At 36.6% G+C, this 21,964-nt stretch overlaps 1 protein-coding gene across 2 annotated transcripts in view; it reads left to right on the forward strand.

The window, feature by feature from the left end:
* Positions 1-21,964, forward strand: part of LOC150087101 (tRNA (guanine-N(7)-)-methyltransferase) — a 249,410-nt gene that overhangs the window by 52,179 nt on the left and 175,267 nt on the right. For both annotated transcript variants that reach the window (XM_090372957.1, XM_090372958.1), the window contains exon 3: positions 1,244-1,428. In XM_090372957.1, coding sequence (XP_090229083.1) covers positions 1,244-1,428 — 185 coding nt within the window. The remainder of the gene's footprint in view (positions 1-1,243; positions 1,429-21,964) is intronic.

Below are 21,964 nucleotides of genomic sequence, written 5' to 3' on the forward strand. Positions count from 1 at the left end.
AAGTTTTGAAGCTGTTGCAATGAAGAAGAGGCATTCCTATGGTGAATTGTTATGGATGATGAAAAAGGTGAACTACAAGGTGAAAGCAAGTAGCAAAGCATGGAGTTGAAATACATGTCAAAAAAAATAAATCAGTATGCTTCTTTTGGCAGAATCACGTCAATGTTGTTTTGTGATTCGAAAAAGGGATATTCTATAATGTGAACAGGAATATGGAGAGACTGTCAATATTGTGCCATGTTGGAAGAGAAACTTAAACGTACTAATCACAGTAAATGTAGAGGTTTGATGCTAAAAGGTAAAATGACAATACTGACAATAAAACAGTGCAACTGTTGAAATGATCTCAAAACTTGATTTTGAATTTCTTCCCTCACCGAGTATACAATCTAGATGTTACCTTTTTGGAATGTCATTGTTTTTGACCCTCTGGAAAAATCATTATTGGATGTCATTTTTCAAGATGGCAAAGTCAAAGCAGCAGTGCATAAGTGTCTTCAAAAACAACTGCAGTTTTCTTAGATGGCATGAAGAATATTGTGGGCCAATGTGAGAAATAATGGATTATGTAGAAAAGCAAAATTAAAATTGTTGCATATTTTAGTTATCCTTGATTTAATAAAAAAAAAAATTGCCTTTACTTTTTTGTTACAACCCTCATACAATTGCAGTGGGTAAGATAGCCTTTGAGGAGAAGAATATTCGGATGTTTACAGAATGAAGAGGTTAATTAAATGTATTGTGTCATGCTTTATCCAATTGGAACATGAGCACTAAAGGTTTTAGAGGAATTGAACTTTCTGATATGTAGTGTGGAGGAGGTTTGAAAGAGTGAAATGTACATACAGATAGAGTTTGGGGTGGGAGGAGAGTTTAATCCTTAAACTCTCCTCCCAGATTAAACTTGCAAATTACCTAACTGAAGGTTAGGTAATTTGCAAGAGAATGAGATAAAGGAGAATTGGTTTGCTGGATGATTTGATAGAGACTGACATACTGAATGAGAGGGCGAAGGAATAGAGAGGCAGAGGTGTTACTGTGTTTGTTCTCTGCTGTGGCAGAGAACATATAATGATGGATATTTTGTCTTCCTTTTATCATTCTGCTATTCTTATGGTGATTGTTGATAAATGTGATATTTTGGATATATTAAAATTCACTGTAGCAGGTGTGACTTAATAATTAGATACTCAGTTGTCTTAGTTAAAAATAACATATAATAACCTTTTGATGTGTTCTTTAGTGGAATTGTCATCTCTGTTTCCTAATACCTTGATTGTTGGCCTTGAGATTAGAGTCAAAGTTTCTGATTATGTCCAGAATCGTATACAAGCTCTTAGGGCACAACATTCTGGTCAGTATGAAAATATTGCATGTATACGTACCAATGCTATGAAGTATATGCCGAATTATTTCAGGAAGGGACAGGTAAGTTTAAATTTTTAATTGTGAATTTCTATAAATTAATAAGCTTTATATGTAAACAAGTCAGTTCAGGTCTCTAACACTGTAAGTTGACTTACAGTGTTAGTTGTATGCTTTGAATTGTTCTGTTTACATATTTTGTTACACGATTTTTTTTTTGTGCAATTTTTATAAAAATTATGTGCATTTTGATTTTTGTTTGGTCTCTGTCCAAGGCTTTCAAGGCAATTTTAATTAGATAGATGAAAGTTTGTGGGGTTTGTTGGAATAATAAGATTTTTTACCATAAGTTGCAATTCAGAAGGCAATTTCAGAAAGCCATTGACTGTCTTAATTCTTGGGCAGTGGCTAATGGATTCAAGTTTTCATTCCAGAAGACCATTTTGTCAAAGTGTCCACTTTGTCAGAAGTGGAACCTTCACCCTGAACCATAAGCAAAATTCGGACAAAACACAATCTGAGTAGCACCTGAAACAAAACTCCATCAGCTTATATTCAATAAAAAGTTGATATTTCTTCAACGCATTCCATTGTGCTTTGAACAAAGTGCACAAAGGATATTGCCCATAATTGTCTACATATTATGGGCAGTATCCTCGAACAAGAGGGATGCAGATCTTTGCATGTTACTTCAACTCTCTCGTGCACTTGTGCATACTAAACTATACAGTTGATGGCTTGCCAGTCCATCATGAGGCCATTTGTATTGGGGGTTTTCCTGGTCATCTTCTGTTCAGTCTATATGTTGAAGCAATTGAACTGTCTTTTGAAGAAAGCAGTTGTCATTACACTGCACCTTTAAACTAAGATTCCTGCCAGACCATTTGTTTTGAGTCACGTTTAGAAAAACATCTAATGGCCACAAGATTACCAACCATCCCTTTGCTATCTATATCCAAGAGCTACTGAGAGAATTGAACATTACAGTAAACAGTGTTGTTGAGTTATCAAGACCACCACTTCTATCCTTGTCATACAACTTTGCTATTATAAATTGGGGAGAGGCTACCACTCTTGTCTTCTCTCTACCTACAACTCTCTGTTGCCCACTGAACTGAATACTGTGACTTCTTGCCTATCTTCACTGCTGGCCCAAAGGCAGTTTATTGGTCGGGTCTGCTGCCAGCTTCCCAGATAACACTGTCTGAGAAGATTCCCAATGAATGTATGCCATGGAGTTAACCGTAGACCACATTAAAAGTCGCATTTACCAAAGATGTTATGTGGTGTACACAGAGTATTATATCTCATCCATTCCTGGCCAAGATCAGCAGATGCTACATTCTTTCTGAATTCAACATCCATTTCTGCTGGATCCCGAGCTATTGGGATTGAGGGTAATGAACTGGCAGATGTTGTGTTCAGATCACCACATTCTCATAAACACTCCTAGCCTGTTGGTCCCCTATACAGACTACAGACAAGTAATATGCAACAGATTGTTTTCTCCAAATGGAAATAGAAATGGCCAGGTAATGAACAAGCTATATCAGATAAAGCTTGTATTCAAATGCTGGCAGTGTAGTCTTTGCAGGAATCATAGAGAGGAAATTGTTGCTTGCCTCTGCATAGGATATATAGTCATCTTATATAGTCATTCCTTCCTGTTAAGGACAGATGACTCCTTTGTGTGTGAGAACTTGACACCTTTTTAACAATTTAACAATAACGCAATCATTGATTAAAGAAGTAATGCAGGACCATTTGGACAGGCATGCAATTATACTGCAATCAGAATATGGAGTTGTCAAGGGGTGATCTTGTCTGGCCAATTGAATAGGTACTATGACACAGTGACCAAGGAACTGGATGCAAAAAATAATTTTGACATCATATACTTGAATTTCATACCTTTTATGTAGGACTGGAATTCTCTCAACACTCACAGTAGATGTAATTATATGATTATAAGAATAAATGTCTCATATTTAATATTAAATAAAATCAATTACAAAAACTACATTAAAATTATTTAAATAGATAGTATTAAAAGATTGTCATGCATTCAATTCTCATCCCCAACATAACGCATCGAGCAAATCCAGGGAAGCCGACAGCCATCAACACCCCCCAAAAACCGAACTAATATCGCATGTTAACACCAAAACTGAAAACAATTTTCAAGTTAATCCTTAAGAAACATGAAATAAATGTACATCGAAATTAAAATATCTCTAAAAACAATAAAAAAGGGCTAAGCTAAAATAAGGGATCAAACTTATTCGGATACTCCATGCTCACAAGGAGTAGTGTTTTTCACAAATGAAATCCCCTGTTATATATACATAAACCTATCAAATACCTGATATGAGATTATTTACACTAACCAATACGTGAATTACCATTCACAGATGTGTGAAAAAGTCCACGAGTCTGAAATAGTTTAAGGCCTATGAACATTAATGGAATTTGCATTTAATCTCATTTCCAGAGTTTCAGCTATTAATAACAATATATATTTCTTGTTGTGTGTTTAAAATTTTTGCTTCATTAAAAAGGAACACATGGCTATCATTGATAGCATGGAAAGCAAGTTCCGAGGCACATGTCCTTCTTGCCCTAACCGATGCTGCACGTTGTTGTATCCTCATTGTGTCAAACCAATGCATGAGGAATTGCATTCACCGCAAGAAATATTATAAACAACATTGTAAGCATCCATGGTTGAAATGGAGCTGACTGCTCTATGCTTCAAAACATCATGGTATTTACTAGTGGGTTGGGCAACAATCTTAAATTCAGTGTTCTTAAAGATATTAATGAATTGTTTCTACCAGTACTGTATATATGGAACTTTAATAAAATGTTTCCACTCAGACCTGTTATTCCTGATACCAGTCTCTAGTTTGACTTGTTTGTTGCCTGATCTTCATAATGGTACAAAACGTATAACCCCTATTGAGAAATCTTCTTGTAAGTTCTATAAGTACTGTACATCTAATAATAACTTCTGAGTAGAGTTTATGTGTGTTGTAAAACTGATTAAAAATAATGCTCCGTTTAAATGTAAATGGATGATAGCTGGAACAGTAAAAATTTGCCAGTATTTGTAGGCTTTCTATAAATTTCAAAATGTATATTCTCGTTAACTCTAGTTAAAGTGAAGTTTAGGAAATTTATAGCTTTTTTTCTATGGATTTTCCATTTCTAAAGTAAAATTAAATCTGGTATGTATCTTATTTAATAAATCCAAAACATAATTTACTATATTATCCTTTGTAATTATTAAGATATCATCCACGTATCTACCATAAAATGTTAGATTTGGGAGAAACGGTGTTAAATGTAACTGTTCGATTTTATTAAGATAAATTTTGGCAATAGTTCGCTCAGGCTAAGACCCATCAATAATCCTAATATTTGTTTATAAATTTTAGATTGGAAATGAATATAATTGGCTTGAACAAGAAACTTAATTAGGTAAAATATTTCATTATTTGGTAAATCAGACTTATTTAAAATTACTGAATCATCGTTAATAAGATCCCACATTGTGTCCAATTCATACGCGACATGTACATTCGTGTGTAAAGAAACTACATCTAGAGAGAATAATTTATCATCTGTCTTTAACTTTTTCTCTTTTAACTGATTAAACAACATATCCGAATTCTTTAAGTTAAATATTAGTGTCGAACGTAAAGGTTTGATAATCCAATATAAATATGTCGCAAGTGATGAAAAGGCTGAATTTCTATAAGCGACAATGGGTTATAAAGTATTTAAGGGCAAAGGCCTCTTGCTACGAGGTAGAATGACTAATATGTAGGTTAGTGCAAATGCATCATTTTAACGTAGCTATCTACCAAAGTAGTTAAATTAATTAATTAAATTGGCATCATTTTGGTTATATCTCATATTGTGACTGCCTTCACAACAGCCGCCCCCGTAGCCAGGTGGGAAGGAGCAGCAGTGCGTAGCACACGCTTCTTGATTAGACCGGGGTTCGAGCCCGTCACCACCAAATACGGAGGATGCGGAAAGGTTAAGGAATGACCACCGCATATCCTGGAGCAATATGGCCTTAGTTGCTAATGCTCCTAAAAACCAAACAACAAACAAACAAACAGCCTTCACAACAAGTTGCCATGGTATTGTACTACCTCGAGTAAATAACACTTCACTAGTGGAGAAGACTATTGTTATTTATTCTCAGTGGATACCACCATCCAGACGGCACCATTTCAAAGCTTGTTGGCTTCTCTTCGGTGGGTGGGCAGGTACCCTGGTGTTGCAATAGTCTTCTCCACTGGTGAAGTGTTATTTATTCGAGGTAGTACAATACCGTGGCAACTCGTTGTGAAGGCAGTCACAATATGAGATATAACCAAAACGATGCCAATTTAATTAATTAATTTAACTACTTTGGTAGATAGCTATGTTAAAATGATGCATTTGCACTAACCTACATATTAGAGACAATGGGTCTAATATTAGAGACAATGTCCCATTTTGTGCAACTTCACCTGTCCAAAAAGAGTGGGTACGTTATTAGTTTTAGCTTTTAGATTTTTTAGCAGTGCCATCAAAATGTAATCTTTTTTCCTGTATTCAGTTAACATTCTACTAAACTGTTTGATTAAATCATCAAATATTGTTTTTTCTACCAGTTGGTAAATGAAACTATCATACAATACTCATGAGGTTGTCTGTGTAATCACTTTTATTTAAAACAACTACTGTATCTCCTTTATCTGCTTTTTTGTATGATAATATTGTTATTCTCTTAATTTCTGTAGCTCAATATCTCTTCTTAAGAAAACTTAGGTTTATAAGGATCCCTAGATTGATTAATAACCCCATTAATCTGCTGTATTAGTCCCTCCCTATTTTTTGCATTTCTTAACCCATATTCAAATTCAATAACTGTTTTTTTATGGGGAGTCGTCTAGGAGGTAATTAATACCCCTACTTAAAATATTTATCTGAGGTGCATAAAAATCATACGAAGATAAATTAACAGTAATGTTATCCTGTGTGTGTATGTGTTTCTTTAAATTTAATAGTATTATTTTGCGTCACTATATCTGAAATAATCTGTTGTATATTAGTGGTGTACCTACCTCCCCATCAACTTGCCTCGTTCCATTACCTGTTTGCAATGCAGTTTCCATAATGTATTTATTTTTCATAAGGAGTAAACAGTGTATTTTATTAGTGTCTGGTATTTATTTCATCTGATAGTGCTTGTTTCCTAATTTCGATAACTGATTTTAAATAACCCCAATCATTATCATATAGGTACCTCTTTACTTTATTGCATAAACGTTGTAATTGGCAAAAATACCTTTTCTTTTTGCAAACCCTAAAATCTAAGGTCATCCTAACAATTTTTTGTGAGACCATAAACGATAATTTCTTTATACCCGAAATTCTCTGTATTAGGGACACTCTTGCAAATTTTGGAATTAAGTTCTCACTTAAGCAATATTTTAAAAATCTCATGTGAAATTTCTGTGCTTCATATTGCATTACAATATCAATATATGTGTGGACTAAATGGTATAATCTCTAATGTTGGCACAATGAAAATCTGTCTTAAACGAACTAACAAGATATACTTAAGTATGAATACTTACAAGAAATTACTAACAAGAAATGGCACTAGTAATCAGAAATTATACTATATCGTGTGAGGGAGAGAACTGAATAATAAGCCAAATTATTCAATCTGTAGAATACTAATTAAGATCGTAAGAGCGATAGCTCAATATTCCCTACTAATGTTATTCTTATAAACTATAAAAGAAAACCTCATATCTTTATGTAAGACCAGAATTCTCTCAACATTCACAGTAGATGTAATTATATAATTATAAGAATAAATGTCTCATATTTAATATTATATAAAATCAATTAGGAAAACTACATTAAAATTATTTAAATAGATATGTATTAAAAGATTGTCACGCATTCAATTCTCATCCCCACCATAACGCATCGAGCAAAGCCAGGAGAAGCCGACAACCATCAGTACCCCCAAAAACCCAACCAATATCACATGTTAACATTAAAACTGAAAACAGTTGTCAAATTAATCCTTAAGAAACATGAAATAAATGTACATTGAAATTAAAATATCTAAAAACAATAAAAAAGGGCTAAACTTCTTATAAGGGATTAAACTTATTCGGATACTCCATGTTCACAAGAAGTAGTTTTTTACAAATGAAATCACCTGTTTTTCACGAATGAAATCCCTGTTATATATACATAAACCTATCGAATACCTGATACGAGATTATTTACACTGACCAATGCGTGAATTACCATTCACAGATGCGTGAAAAAGTCCATGAGTCCAAAAAAGTTTAAGACCTATGAACATTAATGGAATTTGCATTTAATCTCATTTCCAGAGTTTCAGCAATTAATAACTTAATATATTCTCCTTATATTAATGATGTTTTGAAGCATAGAGCGGTCAGCTTCGTTTCAGTCATGGATGCACACAATGTTGTTTATAATATTTCTTGTGGTGAATGCAATTCCTCGTACATTGGTTCGACACAAAATTATCTCTGGATGAGGATAAAATAACATGCGGCATTGATTAGGGCAAGAAGGACATGTGCCTCGGAACTTGCTTTTCGTGCTATCAATAATAGCCATGTGTTCCTTTTTAATGAAGTGAAAGTTTTAAACACACAACAAGAATATATTAAAGTATTAATTGCTGAATCTCTGGAAATGAGATTAAATGCAAATTCCATTAATGTTTGTAGGCCTTATACTATTTCAGACTTGTGGACTTTTTTGCACATCTGTCAATTCAATCATTGGTTAGTGTAAATAATCTCGTATCAGGTATTCGATAAGTTTATGTATATTTTAAAGGGGGATTTCATTCACAAAACACGCTACTTCTTGTGATCACGGAGTATCTGAATAAGTTTGATCCCATATAAGATGTTTAGACAATTTTAATTTCGATGTACATTTATTTCATGTTTCTTAAGGATTAATTTGACAATTATTTTCAGTTCTCATGTTAACATTGATATTGGTTGGGTTTTTGGGGGTGTTGATGCCTGTCGGCTTCTCCTGGCTTTGCTTGATGCATTATATTGTTGATGAGAATTGAATGCATGACAATCTTTTAATACATATCTATTTATATAATTTTAATATAGTTTTGTAATTGATTTTATTTCATATTAAATATGGGTAATTTATTCCTATAATCATATAATTACATCTACTGTGAGTGTTGAGAGAATTCTCATCCTACATAAAGGTATGAGGTTTTCTTTAATAGTTTATAAGAATAACATTAGTAGGACCTATTGAGCTTTTTCACTCTTACGATCTTAATTAAATTGAATTTCAGGAAAGCTTTTGATACTGTTGCACATAAAAAACTGCCATACACCCGGAGCATTGTGGCATTTAAAGCAAATTACTGCTATGAATGGTTAAGTTGAAGAAGACAGAGTGGTTATCATTGGCACTGCTCTTCATGGACTAATGTTATTAATGGAGTTTCCCAGGATTCAGTGCTGAGTTGATTGTTGTTTTCAATATTTATCAATGATATTGATGAAGGTATATCAGGCTTAATGTCTAAGTTTCCAGATGATACAAAGATTGGCACGGTTGTTAATGACAGTCATCAGGGAGAGTTGTTACAACAAGATCTGGAAAAATTGGGTCAATGGGCTGAGAAATGGCATTTTAAGTCAAACATTGACAAGCAATTTACTGCACACGGATAGCAGTAACCACAGAGTAACTTATGAACTGTGTGCTACTACGCCCAGGGTAGTAGAGAATGAAAAATACCTGGGGATAATTGTGCAATCAGACCTGAAATTCTCTGAACAGTGTAGACATGCTGCCAAGACAGCTTATGGAATTTTGCGAATAATATACAGAAACTTTGCTAGCAGTGATAAGGAAGTGATTTTCTCTTTGTATAAGCCTCATCTTGTATAATTTTCCCTTTGTATAAGCTGCTATACAGGCCTAGCTTTAGGAAGGATGTAGATCTGCTGGAACTGGTGCCAAGAAGAGCAACCAGATTGTGAAGGAAACAAAAGGGTACTCTCACCTAGAGAGGTTTCAAATTACCTAGAAATTCTGCAAATTGCAATGTTCTGAGACCTGACATCTGTGTAAGGTTTTGAGACCGGAGATGTTTAAAGAGATGTTTAAAGCCTTTACTGGATTGAGTAAGCTGAATGTTAATGATATTCTTCCATTTACTGAGAGTACACATATGAGGGAGCATCAGTTCAAGTTGAAGAAAGATGGTTGCAGGATAGATGTGTGGAAGTTAGCTCTTCAGCCAGCAGGTGGTTGATTGTTGGAACAGGCTTCCATCTGTTTGTGGAAGTGGATGGGTTGAATAAATGCAAGGGAATTGTATGGGCGAATTGTGTTTTTTTTTTTTTTTTTTTTTTTGGCTGATGTTATATAAGTTTGCTATCCTGCATTATTTGCCATTATTACTACTAATTCAGTGCTTTATCTGAATGTCCACATTTTAGACACAAACTTGATTTATACATATGTCCACATTTTAGACACAAACTTGATTAACTTTCAAGTGAGCTTTATACACTCAGTCAGATTTTATCCATCAAGGAGCAAGTGTGAGCCATTTTTAGTTATTTAAATGCATTAAAACTTTTTACTCTTATTTAACATGTACCTTTTATACAGTCTTTACACAAGCATAATTTAATTATATATACATAACTAATGATATATATGTATGAAATAAAAATTACATACTGAGAATTGTATAAATAAAAGTGCTAAAAACTGTATATATACAGCAAACAAAAATAAATTATGCAAAAGCAATATAACACTTTGTGAGAAGCTTTCAAGGTGTTGTACCTCTTTGTCAACTCAAAACAAGAAACGCGGCAGTATGTCAATATATTAGCAGAAGATGCCTATTAAGAAGGCTGTTATTTTACCACGTGATGAGAAATGGTGGTCTAATCGCATCGCCAATATCCGCTGTGCTGAGTTAGCAGGATGTAGCAAGTAATGTTCTTCTTCTCTTTCACATTCCACCACCCCTTTCCATTTCTCACTTTTTCCCCCTCCCTTCTGCCAACTAATGATTTGCACATGATCCTGCTGTTCTTCTGCCAAATATATTGACCTGCTGTAGTGTTTTTTTTTTTATTTTGAGTTGACAAAGAGGCACAGTCCCTTGAAAGTTTCTCATAAGGGATTTATATTGGTTTTGTGTATTTAATTTTAGTTTTTTGCATATAGTGTTTAGCACTTTTTTTATACAATTCTCAATACAGTGGTACCTTGGTTTGCAAGAATAATTCGTTCCGGAAATGTGCTTGTAATCCAAAGCACTCATATATCAAAGCGAATTTTCCCATAAGAAATAATGGAAACCCGGATGATTTGTTCCAAAACTCAAAAATATTTATATAAAAATGATTAATACAAAATACATATATACCTTTTTATATTTTTAATATTTAAATTTACTATACATAAAACAATCAAATTTATTAATTATTGGGTAGGACGACTTTCACTGTCACTAATGGAATCACTGCTGTCTGTTGACTCTTTCTTTGCCTCCTTTTGAGGATTTCACGGAAATAAGACATTGCATTGTCGTTAAACAGATTCATCACTCGCACCTGTCACAGCCATACTCGGGTGGTGCTTTTCTACAAAATTTTGCAGTTTCCCACATTTTACACACTTCCCTAATCTCATTTGAAGAGAGGGATGTCTCAGTTTTTTTTCTCCTCCTCCTCAGACGAGATCTCCATAACCTCTTGCTGTTGCTCGCGAGGCAGATACATCAGTTCGTCGGTAGTAAACTCCTGGCCATGTTCCTCCACCAGCTCTTGAGTGTCGTCCTTATTCACTTCCAGTCCCATGGTCTTCCCCAAGGACACAATTTCATCGACAACAGGCAGCTCCTGTTCATGAGCAAACCCCTCAACGCAATCAGACCACAGTTTTCTCCAAGCAGAATCGAGGGTTCTCTTGGTGACCCCCATCCCAGGCTTTATCGATGATCTTGAGGCAGTTTACGATGTGGAAATGATTTTTCCAAAACTCTCGGAGGGTAAGGTTAGTTCCTTCAGTCACCTTGAAGCATCGCTGAAATAGTGCCTTGATGCAAAGCTTTTTAAAGTTCGAAATGACCCGCTGATCCATGGGCTGGAGTAGAGGAGTAGTGTTGGGAGGAAGGAACTTGACCTTAATGAATGAACTCAAATTCTTCCAGTAAGTCATCCTCAAGGCCTGGAGGATGAGCAGAAGCATTATCCATAAGCAGCAAGACTTTGAGTGGCAATTTTTTTTCTAAAAGGTATTTCTTCACTGCAGGACCGAAGACCTTGTTGATCCACTCAACGAACAAGATACGAGTGACCCAAGCCTTGCTGTTGGACCTCCACATAACGTTTAACTGGCTCTTCTGCACCTTGCATTTCTTGAAGGCTTGTGGATTCTCAGAATGATACACAAGCAGGGGCTTGACTTTGAAATCACCGCTTGCATTAGCACACAGCAAGAGGGTGAGATGGTCTTTCATGGGCTTGTGACCGAGCATTGCATTCTCTTCTGCTGTAATGTAAATCCTCTTTGGCATCTTTTTCCAAAAATGCCCCGTCTCATCGCAATTAAAAACTTGCTGCAGCAGGTAACACTCGGAAACCATGAGCTTCTGGAACTCGGCAACGGACGCCTCAGCTGCCTTAGCGTCCGAACTCGCAGCCTCTCCATGCCTCACAACACTATGGATGCTACTTATCCTCCTAAAGTTATCAAACCATCCCCTGCTCGCCTCGAAGCCTTCTTAGTTTTCTGTAGACGTACCTGGCAGTTTACTTACGAGGTTGGCGTACAAGGCCTTTCCCTTCTCACAGATCAAGTTCTCGGTTACAGTATCACCTGCTAGTTGCTTCTCATTTATCCACACCAAAAGCAACTTTTCTACATCTTCCAGAATACGTGGCCGTTGCTTTGATATTCTCGTGACTCCTTTTGCTACATCTAGCCCCCCTTAGTTCTTCTTTAATACTATGCAAATCATTGACGTAGACTTCTTATAAAATCTTGCGATGGCGGCCATTTGTACACCTTGTTTGTGCTTTCCGATGATTTTCTTCTTAACTTCTACTGTAATCATCTCCTTCGTACTGCCTTCCTTTTCAACACTTTTCTTCATTGGGGTCATTGTCGTAGTACTGTTAATAAAGAACAGTCGCTACATTTGGACACAAAATAAAAAAATGCTTTACGCATATACACATGGTCACAACGCTAGCACGAATGTTGACTATATGAATGAGGTATGCCGACTGAGACTGAGCATGCGAGACGATTACCCACAATCCCGAGCGGCTTTTGATCACGTGACGCTCGCAGACAAAGCATATAGGTAATACTGTACTCGTATTGCAAGACCTTGCTCATTTATCAAGATAAAATTTATTAAAAATTTTTGCTCGTCTTGTAAAACACTCGCATACCAAGTTACTCGTAATCCACGGTACCACTGTATTTAATTTTTACTTTATGTGTATATGTAATTAAAATTCTCTGATTAAAATTATTTATTTTGAACTAGTTTGCTGCCGACCGGGCTAGCCGGGTGGGTAAAAGTGCCTGCCTGGCAACCCAAAGGTCGCGGGTTCGATTCCCGCCTCGGGCTTGGATCAATGTACCGCAAAAACCTTGGGAGGTGCATTATGGCCATAGAAGCCAATGCGCCAACAACTACCAAAAAAAAAAAAAAAAAAACTAGTTTGCTGGCTGGTACAATATTAGCATTAGTAGAGGCATTTGATGCAAGAAAGCAAGCTTATGCAGCATCAGCCAAAAAAAAAAAAAAAATACAAATAAATAAATAAATAAATAAAAAATAACCACTTCCACTTCACCCCTCTGTTCGTTCGAAATACCTGTCCAGCTGAGCCTTAAACTTATTTAGGCTATCAACTTCCACGACAAGGGATGGAAGTCTATTCCAGCAACCAACCACCTGCTGGCTAAAGGCAAATTTCCTCACGTCTATCCTACATCTGTCTTTCCTCAATTTGAATTTATGCCCTCTCAGGTGATTATTCTGAACAAGAGGAAGAATCCCATCAGCATCAAGCATGCTCAAACCATTCAAGGCTTTATACACCTCTATCAGATCACCTCGCCGGTGCCTAGTCTCCAGACACTGTAATTTGCAAAACGTAAGCCTTTCTTCGTAAGAGCACCCCTTTGTTCCATTCATTAATCTTGTTGCCCTTCTCTGTACTCGTTCCAGCATCTCTACATCCTTCTTGAAATGAGGCCTCCAGACCTCCAGTACTCTAGGTGGGGTCTGACCATTGCTTTATACAAGGGAATAATCACCTCCTTATCTCTGCTAGAAAAATTCCTATATATCATCGATAACACACCATGAGCTACTCTTGCAGCCCGTCTGCACTGCTCAGAAAACTTCATATCTGCCTGCACAACCACCCCCAGGTCCCTTTCATTCTCTACCACTATCAGTGTAGTACCACAGAGTTGATACGTTGCTCTGGAGTTGCTGTTTCCCATATGTAGTACTTTACATTTGTCAATGTTAAACTTCATTTGCCACCTTTCAGCCCATCTGCTCAACCTTTCCAGATCCTGTTGCAGTAGCATAGTGTCAGTAGTGTCCTTGACAACCCTGACAACCTTCGTATCATCTGCAAACTTGGACATTAAGCTTGATATACCATTATCAATATCATTTATAAATACAGAAAACAATAATGGACCTATTACTGAACCCTGAGGGACTCCACTAATAACATTAGTCCACGATGAGCAGTGTCCATTGATTACCACTCTCTGTCTGCTCCCCCTCAACCACGCCTTTATCCATAGCAGCAATTTGCCTCCAATGCCACACTGCTCCAATTTGTGCAGCAGTCTTCCATGTGCAACAGTATCAAAAGTCTTTCTAACATCCAAGTATATAATATCAAAGTTATTCCCTGCATCCAGTTCTTTTGTGACTGCATCTTAGTATCCAATCAAATTGGTCAGGCAAGACTTCCCCTTAACAAAACCATTCTGTGTCTGAGCTATAACTGAAGTCTTGTCTAAATTATCCTGCAGTGCTTCTTTAACCAGTGCCTCCATTAATTTTCCAGGAACAGATGGTAGGTGGTAGATGACTTTCATCAACCGGTGAAATACCACCACTTTGCTTATTGGAGGCATGAAGTGGTGAAACCTATGTTTAGTCTCTAGAGCAAAGTTTCCGGTACACCCCTCCCCCCCCATACTTCTTCTTCAACCCATGCACAGTACTAAGTACTATAGGTTTTGATACCTTTCATGTTGGGGTTTTCATAAAAAAAAAAAAAGTTAAACTAACAGGTCTATAATTACTTGTGTTGCCCTTTAATCCTCCTTTGCGAATTGGGGTCACATTTGCACATCCCCAGTCCATGGGTACTTCCCCTGAGTCCAAGGAAGCTCTCATAATTATGGCTAAGGGTTTGCTTACTTCCTTTGCTGCTTCCTTTAATATAACTGGATAGATCCCATCCACCCCAGGTGCCTTTCTTGTATTTATCTTCAACAATTTCTCCTCCACTTTACTCTCAGTTATAACAAGATTCTCTAGCTTACTGCCAGAGTTGAATACACCTCTGGCATTCCCCTCGCTGAATAACTCCTCATGTGTGAATGTCAATGCAAAATATTCATTCAGTTTGTTAGCTACCTGAGCAGGATCATCAACAGTTGACCCATCGATATCAAGTGGACCAATCTGATTCATCCCCTTCCTTCTAGAGTTTACATAAGTAAAGAACTCTTTGCTGTTTTTCTTTGCATCCCTTGCCAAAGATTTCTCGTAATCTGCCTTCGCCTGCCTAACCTCCATTGTAACTTGGTTACAGATCAACTTGTATCTATCATAGGCTTCTGTGTCACGTGTTGATTTGTATGTATCCTATGCATTTTTCTTCTCTGCCATATGTCTCATTAGTTCATCTGACATCCACTTAGGCCTAAACCTTGAACAATATTTCTTAGTTGTTATGTAAAGCCTAGTAACTTCCGAGATAAGTTCTTTGAATGCTTCCCATTTTGAATTTGCTGTTGGTAACATCATCAGTTGGTCCCACTGTATAGAATTTAAATACTGTCTCAGTCCATCGTAGTCGCCTTTACGAAAGCAATAACCCTTCCCTTTACCCCTAATGGTAGTTACCTCTTTGAGTAAATTCCACTTCAGCACACTGTGATCACTGCCACCTAGTGGTTCATTTACCTGCAGATTTTTAATGCATGAAGAATCACTACTGATAATAAAATCAAGAGAATTACTCCCTCTAGTTGCCTCCTGAACATGCTGATGTAGAAAACAATCATCTAATAAATCCACAAAAGCCTTGCTAGGGTGTGAGTGACCAGCAACCAAATTCCAGTCAATATCTGGGAAATTAAAATCCCCCATTATAAGACTCTGATTTACTGGCCCACTGTATTTCCCCATTCAGTTTCTTATTATACTCATCAGAGTCATTAGGCCTATAGCACACTCCTACTCTCAATTTTGATCTCCCAATGCTTATGTCACACCAAACTGACTCGACACTGCACTGTCCAGCAATGTCGACTGGCTTCACTTCCTTGGATTTTATGTATTTATTAACTAATAGCATAATCCCTCCTCCCTTCCTATCCTGTCTATCCTTTCTGTAGACATTGTACTCCACAAATTCCAGTTCTGCATTCCTTATATCTGTGTGACACCACGTCTCTGAAATCCCCACGATATCTGCCTTTGATGTTTTGAGCAATACTTCAAATTCATCAAATTTATTTTCTAAACTCCTAGCATTGGTGTACATGCAAGTATACATGCCCCTGTTCTTTTTCTTAGCTACCCTAACACAACCTATGTGTTTATTTGTAACCCAATGATTCCCAGCAGTCTCTGAAATATCCTGTATCTTATTTTCCAGGCTACGGCTCATTCCAATAGAAGCAGTGCAAGAATCACTTTCACCTCTGCCAGTGGCTACTGTTAATCTATTACTCCTTGTATCAACCCAATCTAGCAGTTTTCCAACCCACCTAACACTGCCTCGATAGCATCAGTAAACATTCTTGCACCCTTTCTATTTAAGTGTATCCCATCCCTGTAGAAGCAGTCTCTCCTGTTAACAAGTACAGACCAGGCTGAAAAAAATTCTACCCTTTGAGCCTTGCACAATCCTTCCAGGGCTGAATTGATCGACAGGGCTCTCATCATATACTCCCTCCTATCGTGTCTGGGCAGAATTGCAGGCACTTTCAAATTGAACCCTAATTCACGGCTTTTTTTCAACAGTGACCCGTACATGTTAAGTAATTCCGCCGGTGTCCTACTCTTAATATCATTAGTGCCAACGTGTACAACTATATCACCTTTTGTGCCCTTAAAAGATGATATCTGCTGTACAACGTCATCAACCTTTGCCCCTGGAAGACATACCCTGGTCCTGTTCCACCTATCCTGTTTACAAAGCGTGTTTCCCGTTTCCCTGACAATAGAGTCACCAACAACTACTAGTTCCTTTGGGACCAGCGCATTCTGCCATGGGGGCTGCTGCTTAGGGCCTTTTTTATAGTACCCACTTTACATATTTTTTATTGTTATACATTTTTGCATTTCTTCTGTATTCTTTTTTTTCTTTTAAATAATTTAATTTAAAAATAAAAATACATAGATATTAAAATAAAAGAAGCAATACTGTTATGAACATAAAAGATATTAAAAGAAAGAAAGAAACCCTAAACGTTTGTTTCTTAGACTGGGGGGGATAAGAAAGAAACCCAAGAAGGACGATGAATTGATAATGTGCATAAAATAACTTGGTTTTCAGGTGATTTAAAAATTGATTTACCAAAGTGTTTCCAAGTGTTGGAAAATCGCGTCAAGTGCATCACCTCTGTTGCTTCCCTCTGTAACTATGCTTATGAAGAATATGATTACTGCAGAATGCGATTTCGTCATTTTGTGAATTGGAAAAAAAAAAAAAAAAAGTGTTATTAAGAGAGATCTGATAATAAGTGGTTACTGAGATATACCGTATTTCCCCATGTATACGATGCACCTTAATTTTGGGGCCTGAAATTTGAAAAAATGTATTACATAAAGTTATTGAACTCAAGTTTTATTCATCATAAAATTCATACACCTCCTCATCACTGTCAAAACTCCCATCCATTAGCTTGTCCTCATCTGTGCCTGATGACGAACCACTGTCTTCATATATTGCCTCGTCCTCAGTTCCTTCTATGGCATTTGAAATGCCACACTTCTTAAATGACTTGACAATGATCTCAATCTTGATATTATCCCAGGATCTTTTCACCTAGGTACAAACTTCTCTATAGTTGGTTTCTTCACTCTTCCTGCTGGTGTTAAATTGTCCCCAGAAGACTTCATCCATTGGTTCCATTCGTCTCTCATGGCAGCTTTAAAGGGTTTGTTAAGGCTGACATCAAGTGGTTGGAGCTGGGATGTCAAGCCTCCAGGTACTGCGGCAAGTTTTGTTTTTTTGCTCTGCAGCAATCTTTGTATTTTTTGTTATGTGTGCCCTGAACTGATCAAGCACCAATAGGGCAGGTTTGCGTAAGAGCCCACCTGGTCTCCTGCTCCAAACGTTTTCACACCAGATCTTCATCCCATCCTGATCCATCCAACCCTTGTCATGAACGTGGACAATCACTCCTCGAGGAATGTCTTCTTTTGGCATTGTTTTGCATTTGAAAATCAGCATAGGAGGCAGCTTGGTTCCGTCGGCACAACAGGCTAGAACAACTGTATAGTGGCTCTTTTCAAACTGTAACTGTCTTCACAGTTACAGTTTTCACCCCCTTCTTATTAACAGTTCTGTTACTTGGGACATCAAATTGAAGGGGAACTCCGTCCATATTTGCAGTCTGTCCCAACTCAAACTGATGTGTCTTCCGACATTGAATGACAAAACGATGAAATTCAAGGACCTTCTGCTCATAGCTTTCAGGCATCTTTTGGGCAAGTCTGGTGCGTGTAGACGTGCTTAGTCCATTCCGTTTCATGAACCTTAAGCACCAATTGTGTCCTCCTTTGAAATCAGTAACTTCTTTTTCATCAGCAATTCTTCTTGCCTCATGCTGAACCATCTTTGTGGACACAGGAATTCCAATTGCCCTTTGCTCTTCAATCCATATCTTCAATTCCCTCTCTAAATCAGGCCATTTTGCTGACATGCCTCTCATGGCTTTCTTCTGCCGTGGCATTTTCAGTAGGGTTTCTTCTTCCCGTAGCCAGTCTCTGATTGTTTTCTCAGTTGGAGGAGGACCAAACTTACGTTCAGCAGCCCGATTTCCATTCACTTTTGCAAACTGGATCACTTTTAACTTGAATTCAGCACTGTACGAAAATCTTTTCTGAGCCATTTCTAGGCAGAAATGGCTCAGAAAAGCCATTTGGCAAAACGTAACCTAGTATACCGGTAACAAGTTGAAACAATGAGCTCAAAGACAACAAGCGCGAAAAAGCAGGAAATGCAAGTAAAAAAAATCTACAACCGCTGTATAAGACACACCCAGTTTTTATACCCAAAATTTTTCGAAAAAAGGTGCCGTCTTATACATGGGGAAATACGGTAACTATTTGAATTTTGAACAAGTTATGTGATGTACATAGTTCGTTACATTTCAGGCTCATTAGCAAATAGATTCATGAATAGAACAGGTATAAATTCATAATTTATAACTGTTTCTAATTCATTCTTCTAACCAGCACATGGTGACAAGCAATAGCTGCAATTTAGAAATGTTTCAGCTAAAATATGAAAAAAAAAAAAGAAAATTATATTTCATTCTTAAAGAGTGAAATATAAAATGTCATGATAATTTATTACATCCAGACAGGTGGACAGTTAAAAAAATAATAATTATCTGTTTTCTGTTAGTCCAGTTTCAATGAAATTTTTGGCATGGCTAAACAAATCTTTCTAAGTAGGTCCAAATTTAAAATTTTATAAAAATCCACCTTCTCAGAGTCAAGTTATTACATGTGGATCAACAAAGGCAAAGGAATAATAATTGTTGGATTTCTGTTGATGCAATTTTAATGAAATTTGAAGTGGTCTGAAAAAAACCTAAAAATGGTTATGGAGTTAACAATGATAAAAAATAATAATGAAATATTAAAAAGAAAACAATAAGCAGACATATACATGGTGTGAATAATTTGTGCTTTATTTGGTACATGGATGCTATTCATTTTTTTATTATTATTTTTTTCATGCACATACAATTTTTATTAATATTATGAATATTTTTCTTATTTGGAATGATTGCAGAAATCACCCTGAGGTTATACTGTGCATACAATGTCAGGATGTAATCTGCCCTGTAGAAAGTATAGTATAGTAGGCCCTCGATTTAACGGACTTCGGATTTAACAGACAAAACATTTCTGTCCTAAAGGAAAAATTTAGAACTTTTTTGTTTTTTTATTCGCAAATAGAGCATGTTAAAAGGTTAGGTCAATGAGTCAGCATTATCTTATCATGCATCCGGTGTTGGGCTCGGGGTATTACGTCATCTAGGTGAGGGAGGGGCTTAATAGAGGTGGAGTGATTAGCGGTGTGTGTCAACACTGTCAGTCTTCCGGTACAGTTCATCCTGTTCTATTGTTTACATTTTGGTTGTTTTTGTGAATTATGAAATATTTGTCTATCATTATGGCCTTGTGTGATAAAGAACTAAAGTGTAAACGTGTTAACTTAAGTGTTGCACAAAAATTAGAACTGATTGAGAAGCTTGAAAGTGGTGTAACTGTTGCACGTGTGTGCGAGATTTATAGAGTCAAAAAGCAAAGTTTCAGACATTTGCAAAAATAAAAATAATAAAAAACTTAAGGAGTATGCATTAAAATACAGTGTAGATGGTTGTTCCAAGATTACTTCTACAGTTGTTGGTAGGAAACATATGCAAGTGGCCGAAGATAAAAACCTAGAGGAAGCAGTGTATAAGTGGTTTGTTCATCAGTGCTCAAGTGGTGTTGTTGTTGTTAGAGGTGTTGAGTTAAAGTAAGCTGCTGAAAGGCTTGCTAAGCATATGGGTCTAAAATTTCAGTGGAGTAATGGATGGCTGTGGTGTTTTTTTTTACTTTAACTATTTTTAAATTCTAAATTCTTTAACTATTTTACTTTAACTATTTTTAAATTCTGAAAATCGTAAATTACCATTTACGATTTTCAGATGACATTGTGGTTATAAGCCACGATCCCAAAGAATTAGAGGAAAAGCTTAATCAGTTATGCACAGTTAGTAAGGATTTTGGACTAAAGATGAATATGGCTAAAACAAAAGTAATGATGAACAAGTATGCCACGGAAAGGGAAATAATGATCGAAGGAGCAGTAATTGAAAAGGTGGAGTCATATACTTATCTGGGACAAGTTATTAGCTGTAATAATGATAAATGGCTGGAAGTCAAGAGAAGAATAAATTTTGGATGGATAGCATTCAGGAAATATAGTCACATACTGAAGAGCAATATCCCAGTTTATCTGAAATATAAAATAATGAACCAATGTATACTCCCCACCATGACTTATGGAAGTGAAACTTGGGCACTCACCAAAAGAATGGAAGAGAAGCTGAGAACTACACAGCGAAGAATGGAACGAATTATATTGGGAATCAGACTGTTAGATAAGAAGAGAAACACATGGATTAGGCAGCAAACTCAAGTAAAGGACATTCTTATCAAAACTAAAGAACTAAAATGGTCTTGGGCAGGACACATAGCTCGAAGACATGATGACAGATGGACTAAGAAAACAGAATGGTACCCAAGAGGAGCTAGAAGAAAACCTGGAAGACAAAGGCGGAGATGGATAGATGAAATTCATGAGTTTTTGGGTAGTAAATGGATGGCCAGTGCTCAAAACAGAAGGAACTGGAAAGTTGCTGGAGAGGCCTTCATCCTGCAGTGGATTGAAAATGGCTGATGATGATGATGTGGTGTTTTTGAAAGCACAACAGCATTGTTAATAAAAGAACATGTGGTGAATCTTTTGGTGCAGATGAAGAACAAGTTGATGCTTTCAGAAAATATCTAAATAAGCTCATTAAAAATGAAGGCCTTATTTTATCACAGCTTTATAATGTTGACGAGACTGGACTTTTTTATTGTGTGTTCCTGAAAATACCCAGGCTTACAAGCATGAAACAAGCACCCCTGGTCATAAGCTAAATAAGGAGCGAATTTCAGTTTTATTTTGTGCAAATGCTGATAGCTTGTATTGGCTTAAGCCTATGATAGTTGGTAAGGCAAAAAAAACCTCATGCTTTAAAGGATTTAATGAACCAGTTTACTGCTGATATATTCCCACTCAAAAAATGCCTGGTTTACAATGGATATTTTCTGTGACTGGTTCTTTAGCCATTTTATTCCTGATGCACAATGCTATCAGACAGATGTGCTGAAAATTCTTTCTCATGAAATAAAACGTGTTTTACAGCTAGATAATGCACCTGCTCACCCTAATGCTGAGAGGTTAGT

This window comes from Mastigoproctus giganteus, chromosome 4 (genome assembly GCF_048544385.1).
Source record: "Mastigoproctus giganteus isolate SK-2022 chromosome 4, ASM4854438v1, whole genome shotgun sequence".
Lineage (NCBI taxonomy): Eukaryota > Metazoa > Arthropoda > Arachnida > Uropygi > Thelyphonidae > Mastigoproctus > Mastigoproctus giganteus.